This window comes from Podarcis erhardii, assembly GCF_964252035.2.
Source record: "Podarcis erhardii genome assembly, chromosome: Z".
Taxonomy (NCBI): Eukaryota; Metazoa; Chordata; class Lepidosauria; order Squamata; family Lacertidae; genus Podarcis; species Podarcis erhardii.
Window position 1 is genome coordinate 44,170,574 of NC_138504.1, and position 23,770 is coordinate 44,194,343.

Below are 23,770 nucleotides of genomic sequence, written 5' to 3' on the forward strand. Positions count from 1 at the left end.
TCCCATGGACTGCAAGAAGATCAAACCTATCCATTCTGAAGGAAATCAGCCCTGAGTGCTCACTGGAAGGACAGATCCTGAAGCTGAGGCTCCAATACTTTGGCCACCTCATGAGAAGAGAAGACTCCCTGGAAAAGGCCCTGATGTTGGGAAAGATGGAGGGCACAAGGAGAAGGGGACGACAGAGGGCGAGATGGTTGGGCAGTGTTCTCGAAGCTACCAGCATGAGTTTGACCAAACTGTGGGAGGCAGTGGAAGACAGGAGTGCCTGGCGTGCTCTGGTCCATGGGGTCACGAAGAGTCGGACACGACTGAACGAATAAACAACATGCAAGTAGCAGTACCTTAAAATTGGTATGGTGGCTAAGAAATAGCCTGGGCCTACATGGACAGAGATGGTTACATCTTGTGCACTTGTTCTTTTGGAGAGAATGCAGCCTCTGGGTACCAGAGGTTACACTGCTCTTGTCCTAAAACAAAATTAATAAGTAGCAGCCCTACTAGACATCTTTTATTGGCAGCTATTGGACAAATCAACCTGAAATTTATTCTATCTGTGCTATCTTTTCCAGGCTTCTTCAGTGAAGGATCTAGACAAATGTTTCGGATCTGGGACCCAGGCCCTGAAACAAAGGCTGACAAAGAATCCTTGGTGGAGAATGGAAGAAAAGTGCTTCTATTCTCTTTAGCAGGGGTGTAGGCGGATTGGGGGGGGGGCAGGGAAAGAAATCCATGCTCACATGGAAAGGGGCTGCTCTGGGTGTGGGTTTGTCTGTATGCATGTCCAGCAGGTGCAGGGAGGAGAAGTATGCATTAATCAAAGTCTCCATAGCAGAGGATCTTTTTGTTGCTGTTCATGCTGTTGCTGCTCAGAGCCTTGGCAAAACACAGTAATTAGGGGATAGTTTCCAGCTGCAAAAGAAGGGACAACCCCTTCTCATTTGAGTAGGGTGTGTGTTTGTGAGTGTGATGGATGATGGAAGCACATATGTTTCCATATTCAACATGCAGGCTTTCTAGATGACACAGCTCTGCAAATGGGGGGAGACACCACCTGTCCTACGTATTCTGGGGGGAAAGCAGAAAAAGGCCTCATCCTGAATAATGACAGGGACTGGGCAAAGTGTAGGGATGGTAGGATCTGTTAATTTCAGTTTTATCAGTTAGTCATTTTTGCAACCTTAAATTCTGTTCTCCAAATTTTGCAGCAGTTTGTGATTTATTTATTTTTTATTTTTTAAAAAAGCCTCATGAAAACTAATTAGCAACCAAAGAACTTCAGACCAATATCCCTATTAAATAATGATGATAAGTTACAGTGGAACCTCGGTTTTTCAGCACCTCAGAAGCCGAACATTTTAGAAGCCGAACATCAAATAGCCAGAAGTAATTGCTTCCATTCTCGAACGCGCCTTGGAAGTCGAACGGCTTCCGCTGCGTGTTTTTCTTTTTTCTCACTGGATTTTGCCAACTGCACATTGCTCCTCAGTTTTTGAACATTTCGGAAGTTGAACAGTCTTCCGGAACGGATTACGTTTGAAAACCAAGGGTCCACTGTATATGCAACTATTATACCTAAAAGACTGGGAGAAGTATTGAACACATTTATCCACAAAGACAAAGCAGGCTTCTAGCCATCAAGACAAATAAGAAACAACATTAGGCACACCTTGAACATAACTGAATACCTAGAAAGGAGAAATGAAAGCAAGCAGCACTACTGTTCTTAGACGCAGAGAAGGTATTTGATACTGTCTTGTGGGTTTTTATGAAGAAATTTATCGTATATATGGATTTTGGATTAGCATTCAATAACAGAATTAAAGCTATATATAAGGAACAGTGGGCAAACATAATCATTAATGGCAACATTATGGAGGAATTTAACATTTAAAAAGGTACCAGACAAGGGTGCCCTCTGTCTCCATTACTGTTTATCCTAGTATTGAAAGTGCTTACTAGGAAGATCTGTGAGGACAAGGGAATAATGGGGATTCATGTAGGACAGCCACTCTATAAGCTCAAAGCCTTTGCAGATGGCATAGTAATAACATTAGGCAACCCAGTGGAAAGCTTACCTAACACATTGGAGGTCATAACAATATTTGGTAATTTGGCCAGATTTTATATCAACAAAGAGAAATCCAAGATGTTAATTAAAAACCTAAGAAAGCAAGAAAAAGAAGAACTAGAAATGATATCAGGAATAAACGTAGAAAAGAAAAGTATCTAGGAGTATGGCTTGCACCCAGAAATGTGAATTTATTCCAAGATAATTATAATAAAGCCTGGACTGAAATTTTAAAAACCCTCCAAAAATAGAATCAAATGAATTTGTCACTGTTAGGAAGAGTATCTGTAATCAAAATCAACGTCCTTCCCAAGATGATCATCTTGTTTCAATCACTACGAGTGATAAATAACAATAATTGCTTTAAGCAATGAAAAGAAGATTTATCAAACTTTATATGTCTGGGAGGGGGAAACCATGGATTAAATATAAAATTTTAATTGATGCGAAGAATAGAGGGGGGTTTGCCCCCCAAGACTTGAAACTATATTATGAGTCAGCATTTTGTGTTGGATGAAGGAGTGGATAGAAATGAAGAATGTAAACATATTAGACATAGGGGGAGCAGACTTAGTTTATGGATTGCATGCCTATCTTCATTACGATAAAGCTAAGGTACATAAGGGATTCCTTAACCATGTTATAAGGAGGAGCCTACACAATGTCTGGGAAAGACATAAGAAAGACTCCCTGTTGGATTTCACCCATTGAAGCAGTGGCAGGAAAAAACTAAACATGGAAAGAGCCTGGGGAACATATAAGGAACTTCTTGAATATAAAGAGGGCATCATAAAACTAAAAAATTGGGAGGAAATCCAGAATTGGGTAACTGACTGGTTTCAATACTTTCAACTAAATGAGGTCTTTAGGAAAGACAAAGAAAGAGGATTTGTACAAGGAGGATCAGTGGTATTGGGAACAACAACAACAACAACAACAAAAACAACAACAAAATTTCCAAAATACAGTCGTACCTTGGATCCTGAACACCTTGCAACTTGAATGATTTGGCTCCTAAACGCCGCAAACCCGGAAGTGAGTGTTCTGGTTTGCGAACATTCTTCGGAAGCCGAATGTCTGGCATGGCTTCTGTGGCTTCTGATTGGGTGCAGGAAGTTCCTGCAGCCAATTGGAAGCCATGCCTTGGTTGTCGAACATTTTGGGAAGTCGAACGGACTTCCGGAATGGATTCCGTTCAACAACTAAGGTATGGCTGTATATAAAATCCTATTAGAATGGGAGACGAAAGATGAACTGATCAAGGAGGCAATGACAAAATGGGCAATAGACATTGGGCATAGCATTGCAATCTCAGCATGGGAAAAACTTTGGAATAAAACTACGAACTTTTCGGCCTGTTATTTGATAAGAGAAAACATGCAAAAGATGCTTTATAGGTGGTATTTGATGCCTACCTACCAAATTGGTGGTCAAAATGTACAAAAGAGGTTCCAAGCTGTACTGGAAGTACTTAGAAGCAGAAGGATCATTTATACATCTGTGGTGGTGGTGTAAATATGCCTGAGAGTATTGGGAGATCGTATACAATGGCAGAAAAAGATCTTTAAATTTTCATTCCCTAAGAAATCAGAAGCATAGCTGTCAAGTGTCCCTTATTTGAAGGGACACTCCCTTATTCCAGTGCCATGTCCCGCTGCTGTCCCTTATTGATGGATGTCCCTTAAATGATGTCCCTTCCCCAAAGGAAGCAGCTCCTCTCCCTCCCTCCCTGCCGTCCCTGTGTTGCTTGGCTGTGTTGCTCACCCAATAAGAAGTCTAAAAACGACTGGGGGGTGGAGCTCGCATGCCTTGTGTGTGGCTAGTTAATGCAAGCTGAGGGCGTTTTTGAATGCTGGACACCATTTTGTTGCACGTGCTGCTGCAAAATTTGCAGTGCAAAGCCAGGCCGGGGAGCCATCTTAAGTTGAGGCTGCATAGGCCTGGTGGTGAATGTGGTTCAGTTTCTATTCAGTTGAACCTCTGGTTACAAAGTTGGCTGGACAGTGTTCTCGAAGCTACCAGCATGAGTATGACCAGACTGCAGGAGGACAGGAAGACTGGAGTGCCTGGAACAGGTGAGGCCACAGGTCCCTTATTTTAGCTGCTGGTCCCTTATTTTCAAGGGTGCTGGTCCCTTATTTTCAAATCTGTAAGTTGACAGCTATGATCAGAAGCATTCCTTCTGGGTATAATTGGTGATGTGATACCAAATAAGACTCACAATTTATTATTGTATACAACAGTAGCAGAAACAATAGTGTATGCTAGAAATTGGAGACCAAAAGAGACTCCAGGAAAAGAACAATGGTTGTATAGATTAACAGAATATGCAGAACTAGCAACCATGACTACTAAAATAAGAAATCAAGATGAAAAACATACAAGGGATAAGTGGGAAATATTTGGGGAGTTTTTAAAAAGATATGACATTAAATTTAGCTTCCAAGCAGGGGAAACTTTATGAACAACAGTTGACAACAACAAAGATATGGAAGGGGAGGAATAGGGTGGATATATTATTGGATATGCAGCCTTTCTCCCTTTTCTCTTGCTGTCTATCACAGCTTCCACTTGCATGTATGTTATCGTCTGTCAAGTTGTCCAAAAATTTCATCCATTCCCCAGCTATAAATCCTTAACTTCTCAGCTGGCTTCTCTGACTGCTTCAAGTGGGTGCTGTGATAGACAGCAAGAGAGAAGGGAGAAAGGCAGGTTCCTTTAAAAGGCCACCCCAGTTAGTCAAGGTCCCAGTACCCCCCATGGGGCTTAGATAAGCCATGACTAAGGCCCATTCAATGGCCTTCAGTGGGACGTAGTCTTGAATATATATTTCACTAGATGTGCTGATAAAGTCTGAGGCTCCTTCAAAATCACATATATATGTTTGGTACTACTGTCCATCTACACTGCATTTTGTATAACAATGTACATTGCACTTGTCCAAAGCAGCTTACGAACCAAGAGTTTCCAGGGAGCAACAACAAAAAACATCAGTTTGGGAGGAAAAGCAGTAGATAAATAAGTAAATGTCCATAAATGATCCACATTGATCCAGAACCAAAAGCAGTTTGGTTAGATTCTGCTCTTGTGTGAGAGCCTGAAATAGCAATTGTTCTTTAGATGAATGATGATCTTTGTTGCTGTTGTAACCCCTATCTCACTGAATTATAGAAACAGGTGAGTTTAACAGGTGTAAGGTTTAGCCGGTGCCTAAATCTTTAACCAGGGTGGGCCTCTACCATCACGGAACCTTAGGCCCCATTCCACTGGAACAGAGGAACCCCACTGTCCAGATTGGGAGCCCTGTCCCAATGCCATCAGCTGCAAACAAGTAAATGATTCTGGTCTTCCAGCAGGTAGAAGCCCAAACCACCCTGGGACCTACTCGTACAGGAGTAGTTGCAAACAAAAATGAACAAAATTCAGGCCTCTTTGCAGACGATATAATTTTATGCACCTCTGACCCTATCATAGCAGGTAAAATAGTATGTACAGAGCTGGAACAGTTCTCCAGGGTCTCAGGATTGCAAGATACTTTTAAGAAAACAGAGGTCATTCTTTTTCATACACCACCCCATTCATATACAACAGGCTTTTACAGCAATGTTGAAGATCCCAATAGCTAGGAAAAGTTTTAGATATCTGGGGGTGCAAATTACCCAAAATTTGAACAAACAAGTTGTATCGGTTTAATTATATTACAGTTTGGAAAGCTCTAAATAGGGATATAATACATTGGAATAAATGAAGACTCTCCATTATAGACAAATTAGTTGCATTAAACAGGGCCGTCTTTACCCGAGGGTGCAAGAGGTGTCGTGCACCCAGGCAAAAATTTTTTTGGGGGGCAAATGTATACCTACTGTATACTGGTCCCTCTCGATCGACGGCAGTGAAAAGCAATGGAGCGAAAGTCCCCACCTGCCTCCTCTGTTACTGGAACGCAGGGGCAGGCGGAGGTGCTGGGTAAGCACTTCTCCTGACACAAGCCCCCCATACTGCCATTCAGAAGCAGAGGTTCTCCTAATAATTGGATCTTAATTGGCATAAAGCAAGGCACACGCCAGAGGAGATGTGATTACCAGCACTGTGGACTATTCAGCTACACCAATCTGAGGTTTGAGATTGAGAAAAGACTTTATTCTGTTTAGGAGGTGGCTGGTGGCTGGTGGAAAGGGAAGCCTTATTACCTATTATTACTTACCAATAATAATAATAATAATAATAATAATAATAATAATAATATTTTATTTATACCCCGCCATCCCCAGCCCAGGCCGGGCTCAGAGCGTCTTACAAGCAATAATAAAAACAAGATGAATGATTACAACTTAAAAACAAAAATAAAATACAACATTAAAATAATGGAACATTAAAATATTAAAATGTAGTCTCATCGCAGGAGGAGAAAAGAAAAAAGAAAGAGAGGGAGGGAGGGAATCAAATTGGCTCCAAGCCAAAGGCCAGGCAGAACAACTCTGTCTTACAGGTCCTGCGGAAAGAAATCAGATCCTGCAGGGCCCTGGTCTCATGAGGCAGAGCGTTCCACCAAGCCAGAGCCAGAGTTGAAAAGGCCCTGGCTCTGGTTGAAGCTAATCTAACTTCCTTAGGGCCAGGGACCACTAGGGTGTTGTTATTTATGGACCTTGAGGCTCTCCGTGGGGCATACGGAGAGTGGTGGGGCTCATTAGTGAGAATGATGAGGCTGCTTATAGGAAAGAAGTACAGGGGTTAATTCAATGGTGTAAAGAAAATAATCTTATGCTTAACACCAAAAAAACCAAAGAACTCATAATTGATTTTAGGAGAAAGAAAAGTGTATTTTTACCATTGCACATAAATGGCGAGGAGGTGGAGAGGGTTGGTAGTTTTAAATGCCTGGGCACTTACATCTCTGAGGACCTCTCATGGACTGCAAATATTAATATGGTTGTGAGGAAGGTGCAGGGGAGGTTGTATTTCCTGAGAATGCTCAGAGGATTGAATCTATCTCAGCACCTACTTCTGTCCTATTATCATAGTACCATTGAGAGTGTCTTAACCTATAGTATATTATCGTGGTATGGGAGCAGCTCTGGAATGGATAAAAAAGCTTTACAGAGAATAATTAAAATTGCCTAGAATGTTATTGGGCTCCAACTACCAACCCTGGATGAGATCTTCACGTCTCGCAGCTTGAAGAAGTCACACAATATCCTGAGAGATCCCACCCATCCTGCACACAACCTCTTTGAACTGTTGCCTTCGGGCAGAAGATACAGGACAATGAAAACACGAACCACACGCCTTCTGAATAGTTTCTATCCAAGAGCTCTGATTGCACTAAATAATGATCTCAGGGCCAGTTGTAAGAAATAGCAAGCAGTGAGTAGTAAGGAATGAGATAGGTTTTAGGTTATGCTATGCTTCTAATAGGTTGTGTTATATTCTGGATTATGTATGTTTTAATAGATTATGTCTGAATAGGATGAGAGTGTTGGAGATACGTGCAAATGTGTATGTGAATCCGGTCTTGGGTGTTTGATTTTTGTTGTTGTGTATACTGTGTGTATACGGACAATGACAATAAATTTATCTAAATCTAAATACCAGGAGAGGCAGTCCCGTAGGTACAAGGGTCCTAGGCCGTGAAGGGCTTTAAAGGTCAAAAGCAACACCTTAAATCTGTACTCTATGTACTCTAAACCCTGTACTCTACCGGGAGCCAGTGCAGCTTGAAAAGCACTGGGTGAATATGCTCCCATGGCAGAGACCCCGTGAGGAGCCTCGCTGCAGCATTCTGCACCCGCTGGAGTTTCTCCAGATGAAAGAATTCTAGTGGCTGTGGATGAAAAGGGGCACAGGGGCTCCTAGGATGCTAATGATTCAAAAGGAAAGTGCTGCCAGATCATCAGCAGATATGTTTGAAACAGCTCCCCCTTCCCAGATTGAAGAGGGAATGGCAAATCTTCTAGATTTCAACCAATCAGAGGGAAGGAGTGGACTGTTGTTTATATGGAACTGCCTGAGCATTATGGGATGGAGCTAAGGCGAGCAAGTAGGAGCTAACCATGAGATCATAGCTCCACCCTGAATTACTCTGGGAAAGAAACAGCAGCAGCGGGAGAAGCTCAAGGACGTGACAGCATACAAGGGCAATGAAACCAACAATTGTACATATTATATTGTCACACACAGACTGGGGGGGGGGGACAATTAGCGTTCCTCACTTGAAGTTCTATAAAAGGTTAAGTAACATAATAACAGAATAGAAATCATTAAGAATTCAGCTGTTGTCTAAGTGATTAATTTGTTAAATGGAATATAACTAGAAGTTAATGAAAATATGAAAGACAGTAATATCAAATCATAATGGACGCATCAAGCACAGCACACAGGAAACCACTTTAATGAAATTGTATTAATTTGGAATTAATTGGTATGTGTATACTTGGGTTAAAATTGGAAAATTAATAAAAATAACTGACCAAAAAAAAAAGCTTAATTACTGATTACTCTAAAAGAATACAACTGATAAGAGCTAAGTCTGTTTTAAATCTTCATTTTATACTGCCACTAAGTCTGCGTCTTGTATGTGCTGTATTAGCTGCGAATACTAAACTGAACCTTATCTGTGTGAGAAAGGAATGTGTACAAGTTCCTGGAAGCAGAGACTGCCAAGGGGGAGATTAATGGAAACCAACATGGGAAAGACAACACTGAATGCCTCATTAATCATTGGTATCATGCAATAACTACTAGATGAACAGCTGACAGAATTAAGAGCTGAGATGTGTAGAACGTTAAAAGAGATTGGATCAAAGATACATCAGACTAGAGAATGCACAGGACCTGTGGAAAAAGATGTTGCTAACAGCAGACAAAATGGGTAACAGCGGACAATGAATTGGAGTCAGTGGCGTAGCGTGGGTTGTCAGCACCCGGGGCAAGGCAAGTAATTTGCACCTCCTAACCCGTGGATTTGCGCCCCCTAACCCTAACCCCCAGATGTTGCGCCCGGTGCGGCCGCCCCCCCCCCCCGCACCCCCCACGCTATGCCACTTTTTGGAGTGGATATCCATACAGGTATCTGGAGCATTAAACAGAGAAAGGATGCTACTGTAATGCCAGAAGAGATGAATGGATTTATGAACAGGGACAACCAGAGATGGTAGAGATGGAGCTGAGAGAGAAAGGGCCTTGTGTACAAACTGAAGTGAAAACAGAAAATAAAATGCCTCTAAGCTCTTGACAACTGGTCTAGAAAAAGAATGGAAATAGCGGAATGATATTTCCTTTTCCCTTTAGATCAAGAAAATGCATGGCCAACAGGAAATGGGTTTGGAATATATGGAGCTGAGTATGAATTAATGAAGATACAAAAAGGAAATAAGAATGGACTATTACATTTTTAAGATTTGTCAAAACCTTTGGGGAGAAATTCATCGTATTGGACCAGAGAATGACTATTTTGGACATTTAATGATAATAATCATTGAAGAGCTACTTTTGGAGTTTTTGAGTGGAAAGGGCAGAATTTGAGATGTCTGGAATGGAAGATTGAGAAAACAAGACCTAGCAGATTGGGAAACATCTGGACGATACAGATAGATGATATCCTGGAGTGCATACTTTGAATATTTTGGATAATTGTCATAATTAGCAGACAGAGAATTGGAAACCTTTTTTCTTTTTCTTTCTTTTCTTTCTCTTCTTATCTTTCTATGATCTCTAATACTTGTTTTCTTTCTGTTCTATCTATTTTTATGCTTTGCTTTTTGAAGCTCCCGAATTTGGATTAATGAATGAGACACGGGAAGTTGAAAGATGGAAGACAAGGGGACATGTGAGGGGCAGAGTAGAAAGGATCCCTCAGGGTGGGAGGCTGAAGGGAAAATGGGGAAGCTCCCAGGTGGGAGCTGGGAGGGTTCACTCTTCTGTGTGTGGAATAGAGTGGTACCTCGAGTTACAGACGCTTCAGGTTACAGACTCCTCTAACCCAGAAATAGTACCTCAGGTTAAGAACTTTGCTTCAGGATGAGAACAGAAATTGTGCTCTGGTGGCACGGCGGCAGTGGGAGGCCCCATTAGCTAAAGTGGTGCTTCAGGTTAAGAACAGTTTCAGGTTAAGTACGGACCTCCAGAATGAATTAAGTTCTTAACCCAAGGTACCACTGGTAAGGGCTAAGATATAATTGTGATAGAGGGCCTTGCTTTCACTTTCTCTTTTTTTTCTCTTTTCTTTCTTTTCTTATTCTTTCTTTTTTCTTTTTTCTTTTCTCTAGGTCAATTAGGCTTTTATTGTATTTTTTGTTGAAAACTTTTAAGATAAATTGATTAAAACAAACAAACCAAGGGGCACAAATACAAGATGGGGGACACCTGGCTTGAGAGCAGTACATGTGAAAAGGATCTAGGAGTCTTGGTTGACCACAAACTTGACATGAGCCAACAGTGTGACGCGGCAGCTAAAAAAGCCAATGCAATTCTGGGCTGCATCAATAGGAGTATAGCATCTAGATCAAGGGAAGTAATAGTGCCACTGTATTCTGCTCTGGTCAGACCTCACCTGGAGTACTGTGTCCAGTTCTGGGCACCACAGTTCAAGAAGGACACTGACAAACTGGAACGTGCCCAGAGGAGGGCAACCAAAATGGTCAAAGGCCTAGAAATGATGCCTTATGAGGAACGGCTAAGGGAGCTGGGCATGTTTAGCCTGGAGAAGAGGAGGTTAAGGGGTGATATGATAGCCATGTTCAAATATATAAAAGGATGTCACATAGAGGAGGGAGAAAGGTTGTTTTCTGCTTCTCCAGAGAAGCGGACACGGAGCAATGGTTCCAAACTACAAGAAAAAAGATTCCACCTAAACATTAGGAAGAACTTCCTGACAGTAAGAGCTGTTCGACAGTGGAATTTGCTGCCAAGGAGTGTGGTGGAGTCTCCTTCTTTGGAGGTCTTTAAGCAGAGGCTTGACAACCATATGTCAGGAGTGCTCTGATGGTGTTTCCTGCTTAGCAGGGGGTTGGACTCGATGGCCCTTGTGGTCTCTTCCAACTCTATGATTCTATGATTCTATGGTGGTTGCCCAACTCAGAATTGTGGTGTGTGTGTGTTGTAAGTATCCATTCCTACCTGCATAACATCCCGTTTAGAACCCCAGACAAATGCAAGAAGGGTATATAACTGTAATCAACTACAGAGAGCAACAGTAGTGGGGATCCTGGTTTACAGGATCTCATCAGTTCTGACGCTATGGCTGAAGAACGCTCTGCTCCCGTAAGGTACAGCAAGAAAAAAAAATGGTTCTGGTCCCTGGAGAAAAGCCTGCCCCAACCAGCCTCTCGTGCCCTGGTGGGACAAGAAAAAATGAGATTGGCTGAAAACAGGAGAGTGAGGAGAAAAGCAGCCGAAGAAGTGACTGTCCCACTTGTTTGTCACCAGGGTGGCCCAAGAAATGTTGGCACCTGAGGCGAACCAGAAAATGCCCACCTCAGGGATGAGTGAAGAGCCACACTTAGGATAAAGCAGTGGTGGGGTGGGGAGAGAAATCTGTATCAGGAAGCAGGGTGGAAAGAAGAAGAGGAAGAGGAGGAGGAGGAGGAGAAGGAGAAGGAGCCGCAGGAGGAGGAGTTTGGATTTGATGTCCCTCTTTATCACTACCCTAAGGAGTCTAAAAGCGGCTAACAACCTTTCCCTTCCTCCCCCACAACAAACACTCTGTGAGGTGAGTGAGGCTGAGAGACTTCAGAGAAGTGTGACTGGCCCAAAATCACCCAGTAGCTGCTTGTGGAGGAGTGGGGAACGCGAACTCGGTTCACCAGATTACGAGTCTACCATTCTTAACCACTACACCACACTGGCTCCCACTGGAAGAGACCAGCAGCATCTCCTATTCGCCAAGAGTTGACATGGGGGGCTGCTGAGGAGATGCCGGATCCAACCTCCAAGGAGTGTGGTGCAATTGTTGCTGCCACTGCAGCAGCAGTGGCAGTGCCAGGCAATTCATTCCTTGGAAGCCAGATCTGCTGCCTCTGTGGATCCTGTCATCTGAGGCGGTTGCCTCACCTTGCCTCATGGGTGAGCCCACTCTGCCTCTTACCGAAGCTCCAAATGTACAGCTGGAAAACTTCCCCCCAGAGCCCAAACTCCATTCAGCTCAGTCACGTAAGCTAGCAATGCCATGGAAGTTGCAAAGGCAAAAAAAAGTATGGTGCGTCAGACTCTATTTTAAAGGTTTGTTTTTCCTCTGTGAGGCTCGGGTCAGTTCAGCTGGCAGCAGAATTGCCCCTGAACTGAGTTTGGAATGAAGGTAAATTGCCCCAGCACAATCTACCCAGGCATGAATTATGCTGGCTTCCTTAAATTCGGATTGCTCCATAAGAACTGGTGGGAGGGAGGGAGGAGGAGGGTGGCTGCAGCCATAGCTAATGGGTGAGAAACAACAGTCTCCACATAGCAGCTTCACCAAGCCAAACAAGGTCCCCACCCTCCATGTGGAAAACCACATGCCAGAATGGAATATTAAAGTGGATTTTCCAGGTAAGATCCATAAGTAGCAAACAAGGAGTCCTGCAATTTCCTGCTCATGGATCTTTCAGGAAGAAAAGTTGGAGGGGGCGGGGAGAGAAGGAGGAGGAGGAGAGGGAAAAAAGAAAAGAAAAAGGGAAAGAAATATGTGGGGATTTTCCATCCCCACATAAAGTTTTGTGCATGCATTTCTCCACAGGAACTGTTCCAAAAGTGCTCTGGAAAAGGAAAACATGATGTCAGGAGAGGCCCTACGACTACACTGATCACTGTCCTTAATGTTTACCCATTGTCTGCTGGCAAACCCCTGCTCTTCTTCCCACAAAATAAGGGCACTCCCCCCCCCTTTTTTTTTTTTTGCCTAGGGTGTAACTCAAGTGTGCTTTTGCCTTCCATCCTGCAGCACAAAAACCTGCCCCACCTCAACAGCCACACCGTCTGCTACACCCAACTTGCCCCCTCTGGACTCCGTTCCACACACCCCAAGCATGCTGCCTCCATTCCCCACCTCATGCAGTCCCCCTACTCAGGACAGGGCTGGGATGTTTTCTGCAGGGACTAATCAGTCAGTGTCTGGTTGGTTTATTCTAGGAGCTGGCTTCTGTCTCGAGAGCTGGGAACAGTTCTCTTCAAGCTATGCTGCCAGGGGGAGAAGCATCACCCTCCACAGACCCCTCCTAATTAATGCAGCAGATTAATTCCAGAGGGTGAGAGGAGGGGATTGGGGAAACCACAGGTGCCACAAGCCAGTTTTCTGGAGTAAGAAGCCAAGGGAGGGTGGTGACCAGTGCTTTTATTTGGGAGGGGTGTACTCAAGGGTACACAGTACTGGCACCATTTGTACTAGAAGAAAAGCACTGGTTAAAAGTGTGGCACCCACTGTAACAACTTCATGGTGAGTACTTGCATCGTTTTTTCTAGAAGAAATGCACTGCTGGTGAGCCTCTGGCCGGGAGCTGAATGCAGTCCCCAGGCCTCTCAGACTTGACCTCAGAATTCTCCCCAAGCCACCACCAGTTGCACTTCACACCCTGGGTGCTTTTTGCATGGATAGATGTGTGCCCTTGAACTCTGATAATGCCTCTTGCTTGCCTGGATGGAGGATAGGGGTGTGTGTGCAGAAACTAGTCTACTGTACAAAGGGGAGGATTACACTTGTTGCTACACCCACCTTTGTCTCTAGTTCCACGTGCCACTGGCATGTGGACCTCAGAAGGCTGCCCAGAAGGGAATGTGGCTCTTGGGCTGGAAAAATGTTCCTCACCTCTGTGCAAAGGGAACATAAGTGCCTCTGCACACTTCCTTCAGATGTTCCATTGCAGCAGCTGGGCAGTGTTCCAGCCCAGTTGCAGGGAAGCAAGTCTGGTGGAGGTTTTAAGCAGGATTTGCACTGCCAGCACAACCATCTTTCCTTCCCGAGGTCATAAAAGTTAGTTCAGATGAAGTGGTTGTCCTAAGGAGATATGGATTATATGCTCAAGGCACCTTGCTAGGAGAAAGTGGGACTGGAAGTTGTGTCTGGGCTGCAAGATCATTATTACTACTACTATATTATAATAAAATTCAGGTAGGTAACTGTGTTGGTCTGACACAGTCAAAATAAATAAATAAATTGTCCAGCGGCACCTTAGAGACCAACTAAGTTTGTTCTGGGTATAAGCTTTCGTTGTATCTGAAGAAGCGTGTATCTGAAGAAGTGTGCGTGCACACAAAAGCTTATACCCATAACAAACTTAGTTGGTCTCCAAGGTGCCACTGGACAATTTTTATTTATTTATTTTGATTATTATTATTATAAGTCTCTGTGTGTGTGTGTGTGTGCGCGCGCGCGCGTGTGTGTGTTAAAATGAGGTGCTTCTGGTACTCGTATATTGATGAAACTGCCATAGGTGCTAGGGCTGGACACTATCTGGTTTTCAACATCATGATATATCACCAGCTAAACATTGTGATATACCAATATATTGTGATGTCTGAAATAAGGATGGAACTATGCAGAGGTGAACAGGGTAATGTCCTGGCAACTGCTACTACTTAAGGGTCTAAAACTGATAAATGATGATATTATCAATCACCACACAGTCACTTTCATCAGCAGACAAGCCAAAATACATCCAAACAGGACTTTTGGTTTTTTGGCTTAGCTACCAAATGGTGGTATTCAGGACAATTCAAAGGAAAGTCATGAGTTATAGTGAAGATAAATAATTTGGGACTGCCAGCAGGCCTGCCAGGTGGCAGAAGTGGCAGCAGCCTGGCAGTGGCAGCAAAACCATTGGCAACCTTGCAGGCCTCACCATGGCCACAGCAGGTGGTGGCAGTAGCAGCAGCAACCTGCAAGGCTTCATGGCAGAGGCACAAGAAGTGGCGGCCTGCAAGGCCTTGCCCCAGCAACGGGAGGTGGTAGCAGAAGCAGTGGCAGGCTACAAGGTCATGTCATGGCGGTAGGAGGCAGCGGCAGAAGGGGCAGTGACCTGGGCTTGCAGGTCGCCGTGAACAGTCATGCACCCTGGCCCCTGCAAGCCCAGTGCTGCTCTTGCTAGCAGTGCTGGGCTCTCAGGGAGGGTGCCTTGAGTTGTTGCTTCCTTCTCACAGTGCCCTCAGCTGGGGGGGTGTGGCTGAGAAGGACACAACAGACAAACGCCCTGGCCTGAGAGCCAGCTGCAGAGTGCCGTGACAAGGACGCAACAGCTCATAGCAGCCTCTCTGTAAGCAGCACCGCTCACAAAAGTAGCACTGGGCTCACAGGGGGACCATGGGGCAAGCCTCTTGCGTCCTTCGCAAACCCCCCCCCCCCCAGCTGAAGGCTGCTGAGAAGGATGTAATAGCTCATGATGGGGCAGGGTGCTGTGATGTGCCCCCTAAAAACTGCACCTGGGGTGACAGCCCCCTCCCACTACACCACTGCCATGGGGTAAAGGACAGTGGATCAGCTTGGCCTGAATGGTGGCCATACCTTCACTACCTGTGATTACTTCCAGATCTGCAGTTCGCCCATCCCACCCACAGCTGTTGCAAGCTGGTGTGTTCCAAGCACCTTAATCAAGTGCAGGCTGCGGTGCTAATAAGTGACTTTAAACAGGGCTGTCATTTTTGGATAGAGAAACAACAGCCTGGTTTGTGGGAGGGAAAGGCGAGATGAAGAACCGTGGGGGAGAGGAGATAAATCTACATATAATTAACATGTAAGCTCTTTCAGTGTTTTGAAGTAAGGAAGAAGAGCAGCCAAGTAGCTAAGCTCAAGAAGTGTCACCAAGGAAAGTTCACCTGCACCTGTTAGACTTACACTGACCTCCAGTGGCCAGTTGGGCACATTCCATTGGCCTCTGCTTGACGGCAATTTGACGGCAGAGTAGGGATGTTGTGAGACAGAAACAGTCTGTATGCTGGTGGGGATTTGAATGGTGCAAAGAATTGCTGTTAGTTTTAGGCTTCCAAATGTCTGGCATAGGTAGAAAAGACCACTGCCAAAAGGGAAATCAAAACTTCCTGATTTACAAAGTTTTGCAAAGATATGGCGAGGGGTCAAAGCTCAGTGGTAGGTCCTGTGCTTCAGTCACAGAAAAGTGCCCCTGATTGATCCCTGGTACCTTCAGTTAAACAGACTGCAGATGATGCAGAAGGCCCCAGAGAGCTGTTGAGGGCCAGAGGAGATGCTGCTGGGTTAGAAGGGCCCAATCTAACTTGTTATGAAGCAGCTTCCTAAAGTCTCTCTGATGCTAAGAGCCAGCTCAGAGAAGAAATAAGTGCTTGCATGCCACAATGCAGCACTGAGAGCCAGTGAGGACCAAGAGAGCAAATAAAGTTAAAATGGCCATCTATCTATCAGTTAAGAAGAGAGTCAAACACTCCCTCTTTAACTCTAGCTAAAAAGAGAATTGAAGGAGAAGGAGCTTGGCTCTGATTTAAGCACATGCCATAGATACCATCTCTGAGGGGAGGAACATGAGCACCTTCTCTTTTACTATAGAAGATTTTGAGATGCCATTCTATGCAAAATTCCTGGTGTTTGCTGCTCAGGTGTCAGGAAAAAAATGTTGGCATGAATCTCCTTTCTCTGCTCGCCAACCTTTTTGCCTGTTTGTCATCCAGCCTTACAACCAGGAGCAGCCAGAATGGTAGAGCAGTGCTGCAGAGACACCCTCCTGACACTGGCATAACTGCCACTGCCAGGGTATGACTTGATGGTGGTGAAGTCAGGACGGTGTGAGCACACCACTGGAATCAATGCAGCACTTCTTCTAGTGTGCCCACATGGCCCACCAGCTGCTGTTCTCCTTTGCCTTCAAGTGTCTTCTTGCTCCACCCTTCAGCCCTGGTTCTGCTAAGTTCTTACCATAGAAATTTGCAGTCAATTCTCAACTCTTCCTTCCTTCTCTAAATTCACAGCACCTACAGCACAAGCTCAGAGAGACTCTCTGACAAAGTCAAGCAGCTACTAGGCCAAGCAGACTGAATGAGGTAGGTTGAGGCACACCAGACCTCCTTTATGCCCTGAACTTATTCCAATGCTGCCAGCTCCACCAAAATCTCAACAGACCTAAAATACATGTTGATCTACTGATTCTCTGAAAATCCTTTGGGTGAGACAAGTCTATTATATTTGGCCTTACATCATTCTTTTTTAAATGTTCCACAACAAAGAAGCAAAAAATACTACACAAGTTTTTCCTTCAGTCAAGTAGAGCCAAAGTACAGCCAAAGTCAGATTGGCTGTTGTGTTCAGTGTGCTCTACAATCACTAGGATGTTCGGGCTCAGTTTTGTCTGCCAGGCGCATTGTCTGCAGAAACAAGTTGGCAACCAACAAGGTTTTTCAGAAGGATTTTAGATGGTCTGTTTCAAACTCAGTGGAGGAGGCCTATTACTGGTCTGATAAATCTTAAGGGTCTGACTAGGAGATGCTGGAGTTTAGTGAGCAAAGTTGAAATGGATTAATAAAGTAGTAGCTCTCTGGGCTGGCTCACTAATAGGATCTCCTCTGCCTCTCTCTCTTTTCTCTCTTTTGCTATCTTTTTCATTTGTTTGTGTGAAGAAGAAAAAGGAAAGCAGTGAGTTTAGCACTCTTTTAAGAAAGCAAAAAATAAATTGATGATGTTTTTATTGATGAAATAATCTGCGCTGAGTATGTTGAAAGTGTGTGTTCCATGCTTTGATGGACAAAGTCAAATTCATTGCAGGGTTACCATACCAGAACACTGCTATGAACTGTGCCGGCATACTTTCTGCCAAGCCCCACGGTGCTGGCACTGAGAGGATCACAGGTACAAGCAATGTGTTCTAAAGGAAAAGCAGGGCTCAGGTATCTTTACATCCATTATAATATGCCACCACTGGCTGAGAGGGACACCAGACCATATGTTTTGCATTGGCTGAAGAGAAAGGGAACTCAGTGAGCAGCACAGGCCTAAAGCACGGAAACAATAGCACTTCAAGTGTATTTACAAAGACACGATGAAAGGTGAATTATAGGAGTTTCTGCCCCCCAACAGGAAGGTGTTTTAATATAGTTTGAGCAGCTGGTGTGTGAAAATTGAATGTTCTACCCTTTATCATATGCCGGCCAAGGGCAGACTGAGGCTGGTGGGGCAGTGCCCCATTTGCCCTAATTGGCCAATGTCAGGGAACTGCCATCGGAGCCAGAGGGAGAGAGAGGGCTCCAGAGGGATTCCGGAGAGCGTTCCGGGATGAGGAGAAGCAGCCCATCTTCTGGGGAAGGAAATCAGCGTAGCACCAGTGGAGAAGGGGGGCAGATGGGGGAATCGGCGAGGCGGTCCCATGACTCCTCACCAGGGACCAGCGGGGAGAACACGGGTCCTCCGCTAACCACACCCTCCTTGCGCAGAAGGCTTCCGCGCAGGGAGAGTAGGTGGAGACTAGGCGTCAAAGAGCTTCTTTGCTGGAAGAAGTTCAAGAAACGCCCACTGATGGATTCTGCCAGCGATTGAGACAGCCACGGGTGAGTGGCTGTCCAGACAGAAAAGGTTCACTCAGGCAACCCAGCCAGGTGTGACGCAGGTTTACGCACGAGCAACCCCTAGAACCATCACAGCCAACTTCCCCAGTTTCATCTCTTGCTCCACTCACCTCCCGGGTCTCATTGTTCTGGATCAGCGTGTACAGAGGGACCACATGGTTGATTTCAAGGAGCACAGGTGTAGGACTCAGCTGCTCTTTGCCTGGGCGTCGACATAAGTGGCAAGTAGAGGGGCAGCGACCCTTTTCTTCACAGCGGATCTCCACACCCGATATCAGCTGGTCATCTGACAGCATCTGGGCGGACAACAGGCCCGAGAGGTAGGTGATGAATGGCATGGACTTCAGTTCCTTCTTGTTACCTAGTTCAGTTGTTTCTGGTTTGGGAACAGAGCAGGGAGAGGTGGGATGGAGGGGGGGGGGACAAAAGTAAAACACTAAAGTTCAGTCCCAAGTAAATTATTTTAGAATAGATATATTTAAAAAGTGGTACCTGCAACAAAATAGTGCAATGTGGAGTGCTCCAGTTCAGAATTTTAGCCACCCATGTCTCTTTTTAGCATACTTCATTCATCTTAGTCGTTCATCCTCCCCCACTCCAGGTTTCTGGGCTGAACCCCTGACCCCATACAAATAGCACACAGAATTATGTGGCCACAGAATATGCTGTTCTCGCTGGGCTGCTGTTGAGGATTTATCCTCTCTCTCTATATTTCTTCTTCTAATATTGCAAATTTCAGAGTTCTCCCAGATAGGCTGATACAGAGCTGTCATAACTTACCCTCTAAGTTCACAATTAAGTCTTCAACTGTCTACCCAACAAGCACACAATCCAGCACAGAGGGTGGAAACAGCTCATTGATGAAGTGAGTGTTCTAAACGGCTTGTACGGTTGCAAGTAATAGTTGTATGAGGATGTAGTTTGAACATTCATTAATCAAAAGTAAAATATGGTTGATCTGTGTGTATGTGTGGAGGGGATGATCTTCCCAGCTCTCAACACCTTTTAAGTTGTTTTGAAATTAAATTGCCAACTATCTGCATTTGAGCCACCATGGCAAGTCCTGAATTAGAGAGCTGGGGAACAATAGACAGGGATTAAGTGTTGGCCAATGAAGGGAATTACAAGGGCACCAACCACATTAGCCGAAGAATCCTCTTCACCATTAATTGGTTGTACCAGCTTAGGTGGCACCTCCTGTTTCCCCAAAAAAGCTTCTGAGCAAGTAGCCTGGAATGTTCTGTGCTGAAAACAATGCTATGGCTTTGGGACTGCCCGCCCCCCCCCCACCCGAAAACTGAATGAGGGAGAAAGATCTGTTGGGGTGCTCCTGCCCTGATACCTTCTATCTTACACTCAGCCTACGTATATGTGTGTGTGTAAATAAAACCATATTTATCACAAAGAAACCAGTCTCCAGCAACCTTCATTCCAAGTAACCACAGGGCATGTGATGGCACCCCAATATCTCCCACTGCTTGGAGACTAGACAAACACATCACACGCACACATACCATCCTTGCCTAAATCTTGAACTTTTCAGGGACTGCATGCTGTGCTTAAAAAACTGGTTTATGTAATTTTCTGCTGCCCTCCAGTGGAGTTATAGAGTTGTAACTTCTGGTGAAGGGAAGTGGGCTGTATCTGGTGCGTGGGGGGAGAGGAAGACAGACAAAAATAATTTCCTTCTGAGACTCAGAGATCTCAAAGTGGCATTGTTTGCAGTCACAAGAAAAGCAATTGTGTCCAAAAGCAGAAGCCCTCTGCAGAGATCCAGGGTCCAAAACAGGCCAAACTTATGCAGCTCCCTTCTTTAATGAGGAAACAGAATCCAACTCAAATATTTGGTGAGACCTTATTGCAGAGGCAAAAAGAGTGCTTCTGTTATTGCATTTCTATTCTCAAGACAATTGAGGTAGATAATTTGAGGAGGTGGGTGCTGTGAAAGGACACTCGCTGCATTTAGCCAAGACAAGCAATCTTATTTTCTGGGTTCAGCTTAAGGGGAAATGAGTGCTATGGCAGCTCTGACTGGCTGGAAATCTGTGACATAATGGCAGCTCTGACTGGCTGGAAATCTGTGACATAATCCCCTCACCTCCACTTTCTTCTATGAAGCAATTTTTTTTGCAAAAAAAGTTTAAACAACAACAAGTGGGTCAAAAGGAGATTTAAGTGAATAAATGTATACATGATGCTAAAAGCCAGACAAAACATAGATACCTGAAGCATAAGGGAAAATGCCGCACTTGGAAGATTAAGGCAATGCATCCATCAAATGAATATGTAACAAACAGTGGCGTAGAAGTAAAGGGTTGTGCCCAACTAAGTTCCACTACTAAGAACAGAACCTATTAATATAAATGGACCTAAGTCAGACTTGTGCATTAATCTCAATGGGTCTGTTCTGGGTAGAACTAACATTTGATACAACCCACTGAAATTAATCTATCCAAGTTAGTCATGTCCATTACTTTCAAAGGGTCCAATGAGTGGGATGAACATTGGACACAATTCTAAGAGTTTGGTTTATTATTACATTTCTATTCTACTTTTTCTACAAAGAGCTCAAGGTGACGTACATGGTTCACCACCACCACCACCACCACCCTGTCCCTCATAACAACCAAGTGAGGCAACATAGGCTGAGACTCTATGGTTGGTCCAAGGCAGGAGTCAACAAACTTTTTCAGCAGGGGGCTGGTGCACTGTCCCTCAGACCTTGTGGGGGCCGGACTATATTTTGGAGGAAAAAATGAACGAAATCCTATGCTCCACAAATAACACAGAGATGCGTTTCAAATAAAAGGACACATTCTACTCATGTAAAAACATGCTGATTCCAGGACCATCCACGGGCTGGATTTAGAAGGCGACTGGGCCGGATCCTGCTCCTGGGCCTTAGTTTGCCTACCCATGGTTCAAGGTCATGCAGTGAGCAATATGACTTTGTGGGGATTTGGACCCTGGATTGCAGGGTGTTATTCCCTCTGGAAAACCAAAATTCTTTCCCAGATGGAAAGGTCACCTTCAGTGCTTTTCTTCTAGGAAAAAAGGTACCAGTACTACATACCCTCAGAAAAAACAACAACAATTTAGTGCAACCCTGAATTCCTCCCATAATACTCTCGCTTCAACATTCAGGGATCTTCCCAAGAACTAGACTGAATGTTAGGCCTGGCTATGCCTGACCAATTCAAATACACAAATGCCAAATGTAGATGTGCGTGCACACACACACACACAAATGAAATAAGGTACATCTCCCAGTCATAACAAGAGCCTGGCAGCACATTCAGACCAACATTGAGTTGAGTATACTGTTGTGACGTGGGGTTTGTGATTTCAGCTCTCTTGACATAATATGCTGGAGACAGTTCTCTAGTAACACTTCTTTATTAAAAGCAACAAGACTAAAACCTGAGGAGGGGAGAGCTACATTTATAGGGACAGGGAACAAGCTAGAAGGGATACATTTTGGAGGGAACAATATCAGGCAATCACAGTCTTGCCTTTTGGAGGCAACCAATAAGACAGAGGATCCAAATACAGCAGCTTAAATGAACCAATAGTAGCTGTACCCTCTGGAACCAAAAGGCAGTTACTTTACCCTAATTCAATTACAGACAATAATAATACAGATATAAAATCCTTTGACTCAATACACAACACCCCTCCCCCCCTAGTGAGCACAGCAGACGTAATCTCTCAGGTACTGTGGGGTCCTACAACTTCTACTTGATCTCCTGACAACAGGTGTTGCCGGTTCTGGATTGGGTGTCACCTGTGGTAGGGGGGCTGCTATAGGGGTTTCGTCGGGAACAGATGGAGTCCCAGACATCTCAGGGTCCCCTACCTGTACCTCGTCATCCTGAGGACTAGCAGACCCTGGTTCATTTGCTGAAGCCCCTGGTGATTGCACCTCTGGGCCATTTTCACTCTGGTCTTGCAGCTCTGCGTCGTTAGCCAGGGATGAATTATCAGGCTCCTCCCTGCTGAGCGCCCGGCGCCTCAGCTGATCTATATGTCTCTTCCAAACTTGCCCATTTTCCAAGGTCACATAATAGGACACAGGTCCACTAGCCCGGGTGACCACACCAGCCACCCACCGCAAACCTCGTGAATAGTTCCTCACCCAAACCAGATCTTCAGGGGCGAAATACCTTGTTGTGTCAGTCTCAGCCTGGGGGTTTGCTCTTGAATTACGGTTTGGCATTTTATCCGGGTGGACATAATCCAACACCGTTACCAATCTTCTACCCAAGAGCAGCTCAGCTGGTGACTTGCCCGTCGCAGTACACGGCGTCGCATGCTGCAAAAATAACATTCGCGCAATGCGAGCTGACCAGTTACCCTCCATTAAGCGCGCAATGGATTCTTTGGCTGTTCTTACCATGCGCTCCGCCTGCCCATTGGAGGATGGGTGAAAGGGCGCGGATGTGACCCCCCTTATGAAGTTATCAGCCAAGAATGCCTTGAATTCTTGGGATACAAAAGCTGCCCCATTATCTGATACAATGGTCTCAGGTAACCCGTGGGTTGCAAACAGCTGCCTCAACACCTTGATTACGGCAGCTGATGCCATGCTAGGGACCATCGCCACTTCTAACCATTTGGAATATGCATCGACGATAACCAAAAAGACCTTCCCCTGGAATGGCCCAGCAAAATCTAAGTGCAGCCGGCTCCAGGGAGATCTGGACTGCTCCCACCAGTGAACTGGTGCTCTGGCCACTTCTGGCCGCACCTCTTGGCATGCCTTGCATGTTCGTACCCATTGCTCTATGTTCTGGTCCATTCCAGGCCACCACACATAACATCGGGCTAGCGACTTCATCCTGACCATTCCCGGGTGTCCCATGTGAAGCGTCTCAAGAACCCTGTTTCTCAGTGGTGCTGGGATGATCACCCTATCTCCCCACAGGAGACAACCCTTATGCATGGATAACTCGTGCTGCCTTGTCGCATAAGGCCTGAATTTGTCTTCATGCGGACCACCTGGCCACCCCCTCCCCACCCAAGTGAGCACATGGGAGAGAACAGCATCTTTCCTCGTTTTCTCAGCAATATCAGTAGCCGTTACAGGAGCCCCCGGAAGTGTTTCCAGCATCATTATGTGCTCCGCTGGAGCAGGATCCTCATTGCTCCCGCCAGGAAGGGGCAATCGACTCAGCGCATCAGCGTGGCACAACCGTTTCCCCGGCACATGGGTCA

General features: G+C 45.1%; 1 protein-coding gene across 5 annotated transcripts in view; it reads right to left on the reverse strand.

Annotated features, from left to right (window-relative positions):
- Window positions 1–23,770, reverse strand: part of ASTN2 (astrotactin 2) — a 658,777-nt gene that overhangs the window by 129,579 nt on the left and 505,428 nt on the right. For all 5 annotated transcript variants that reach the window (XM_081847443.1, XM_081847445.1, XM_081847447.1 and 2 more), the window contains one exon: window positions 18,667–18,932. In XM_081847443.1, the coding sequence (XP_081703569.1) occupies window positions 18,667–18,932 (266 nt within the window). The remainder of the gene's footprint in view (window positions 1–18,666; window positions 18,933–23,770) is intronic.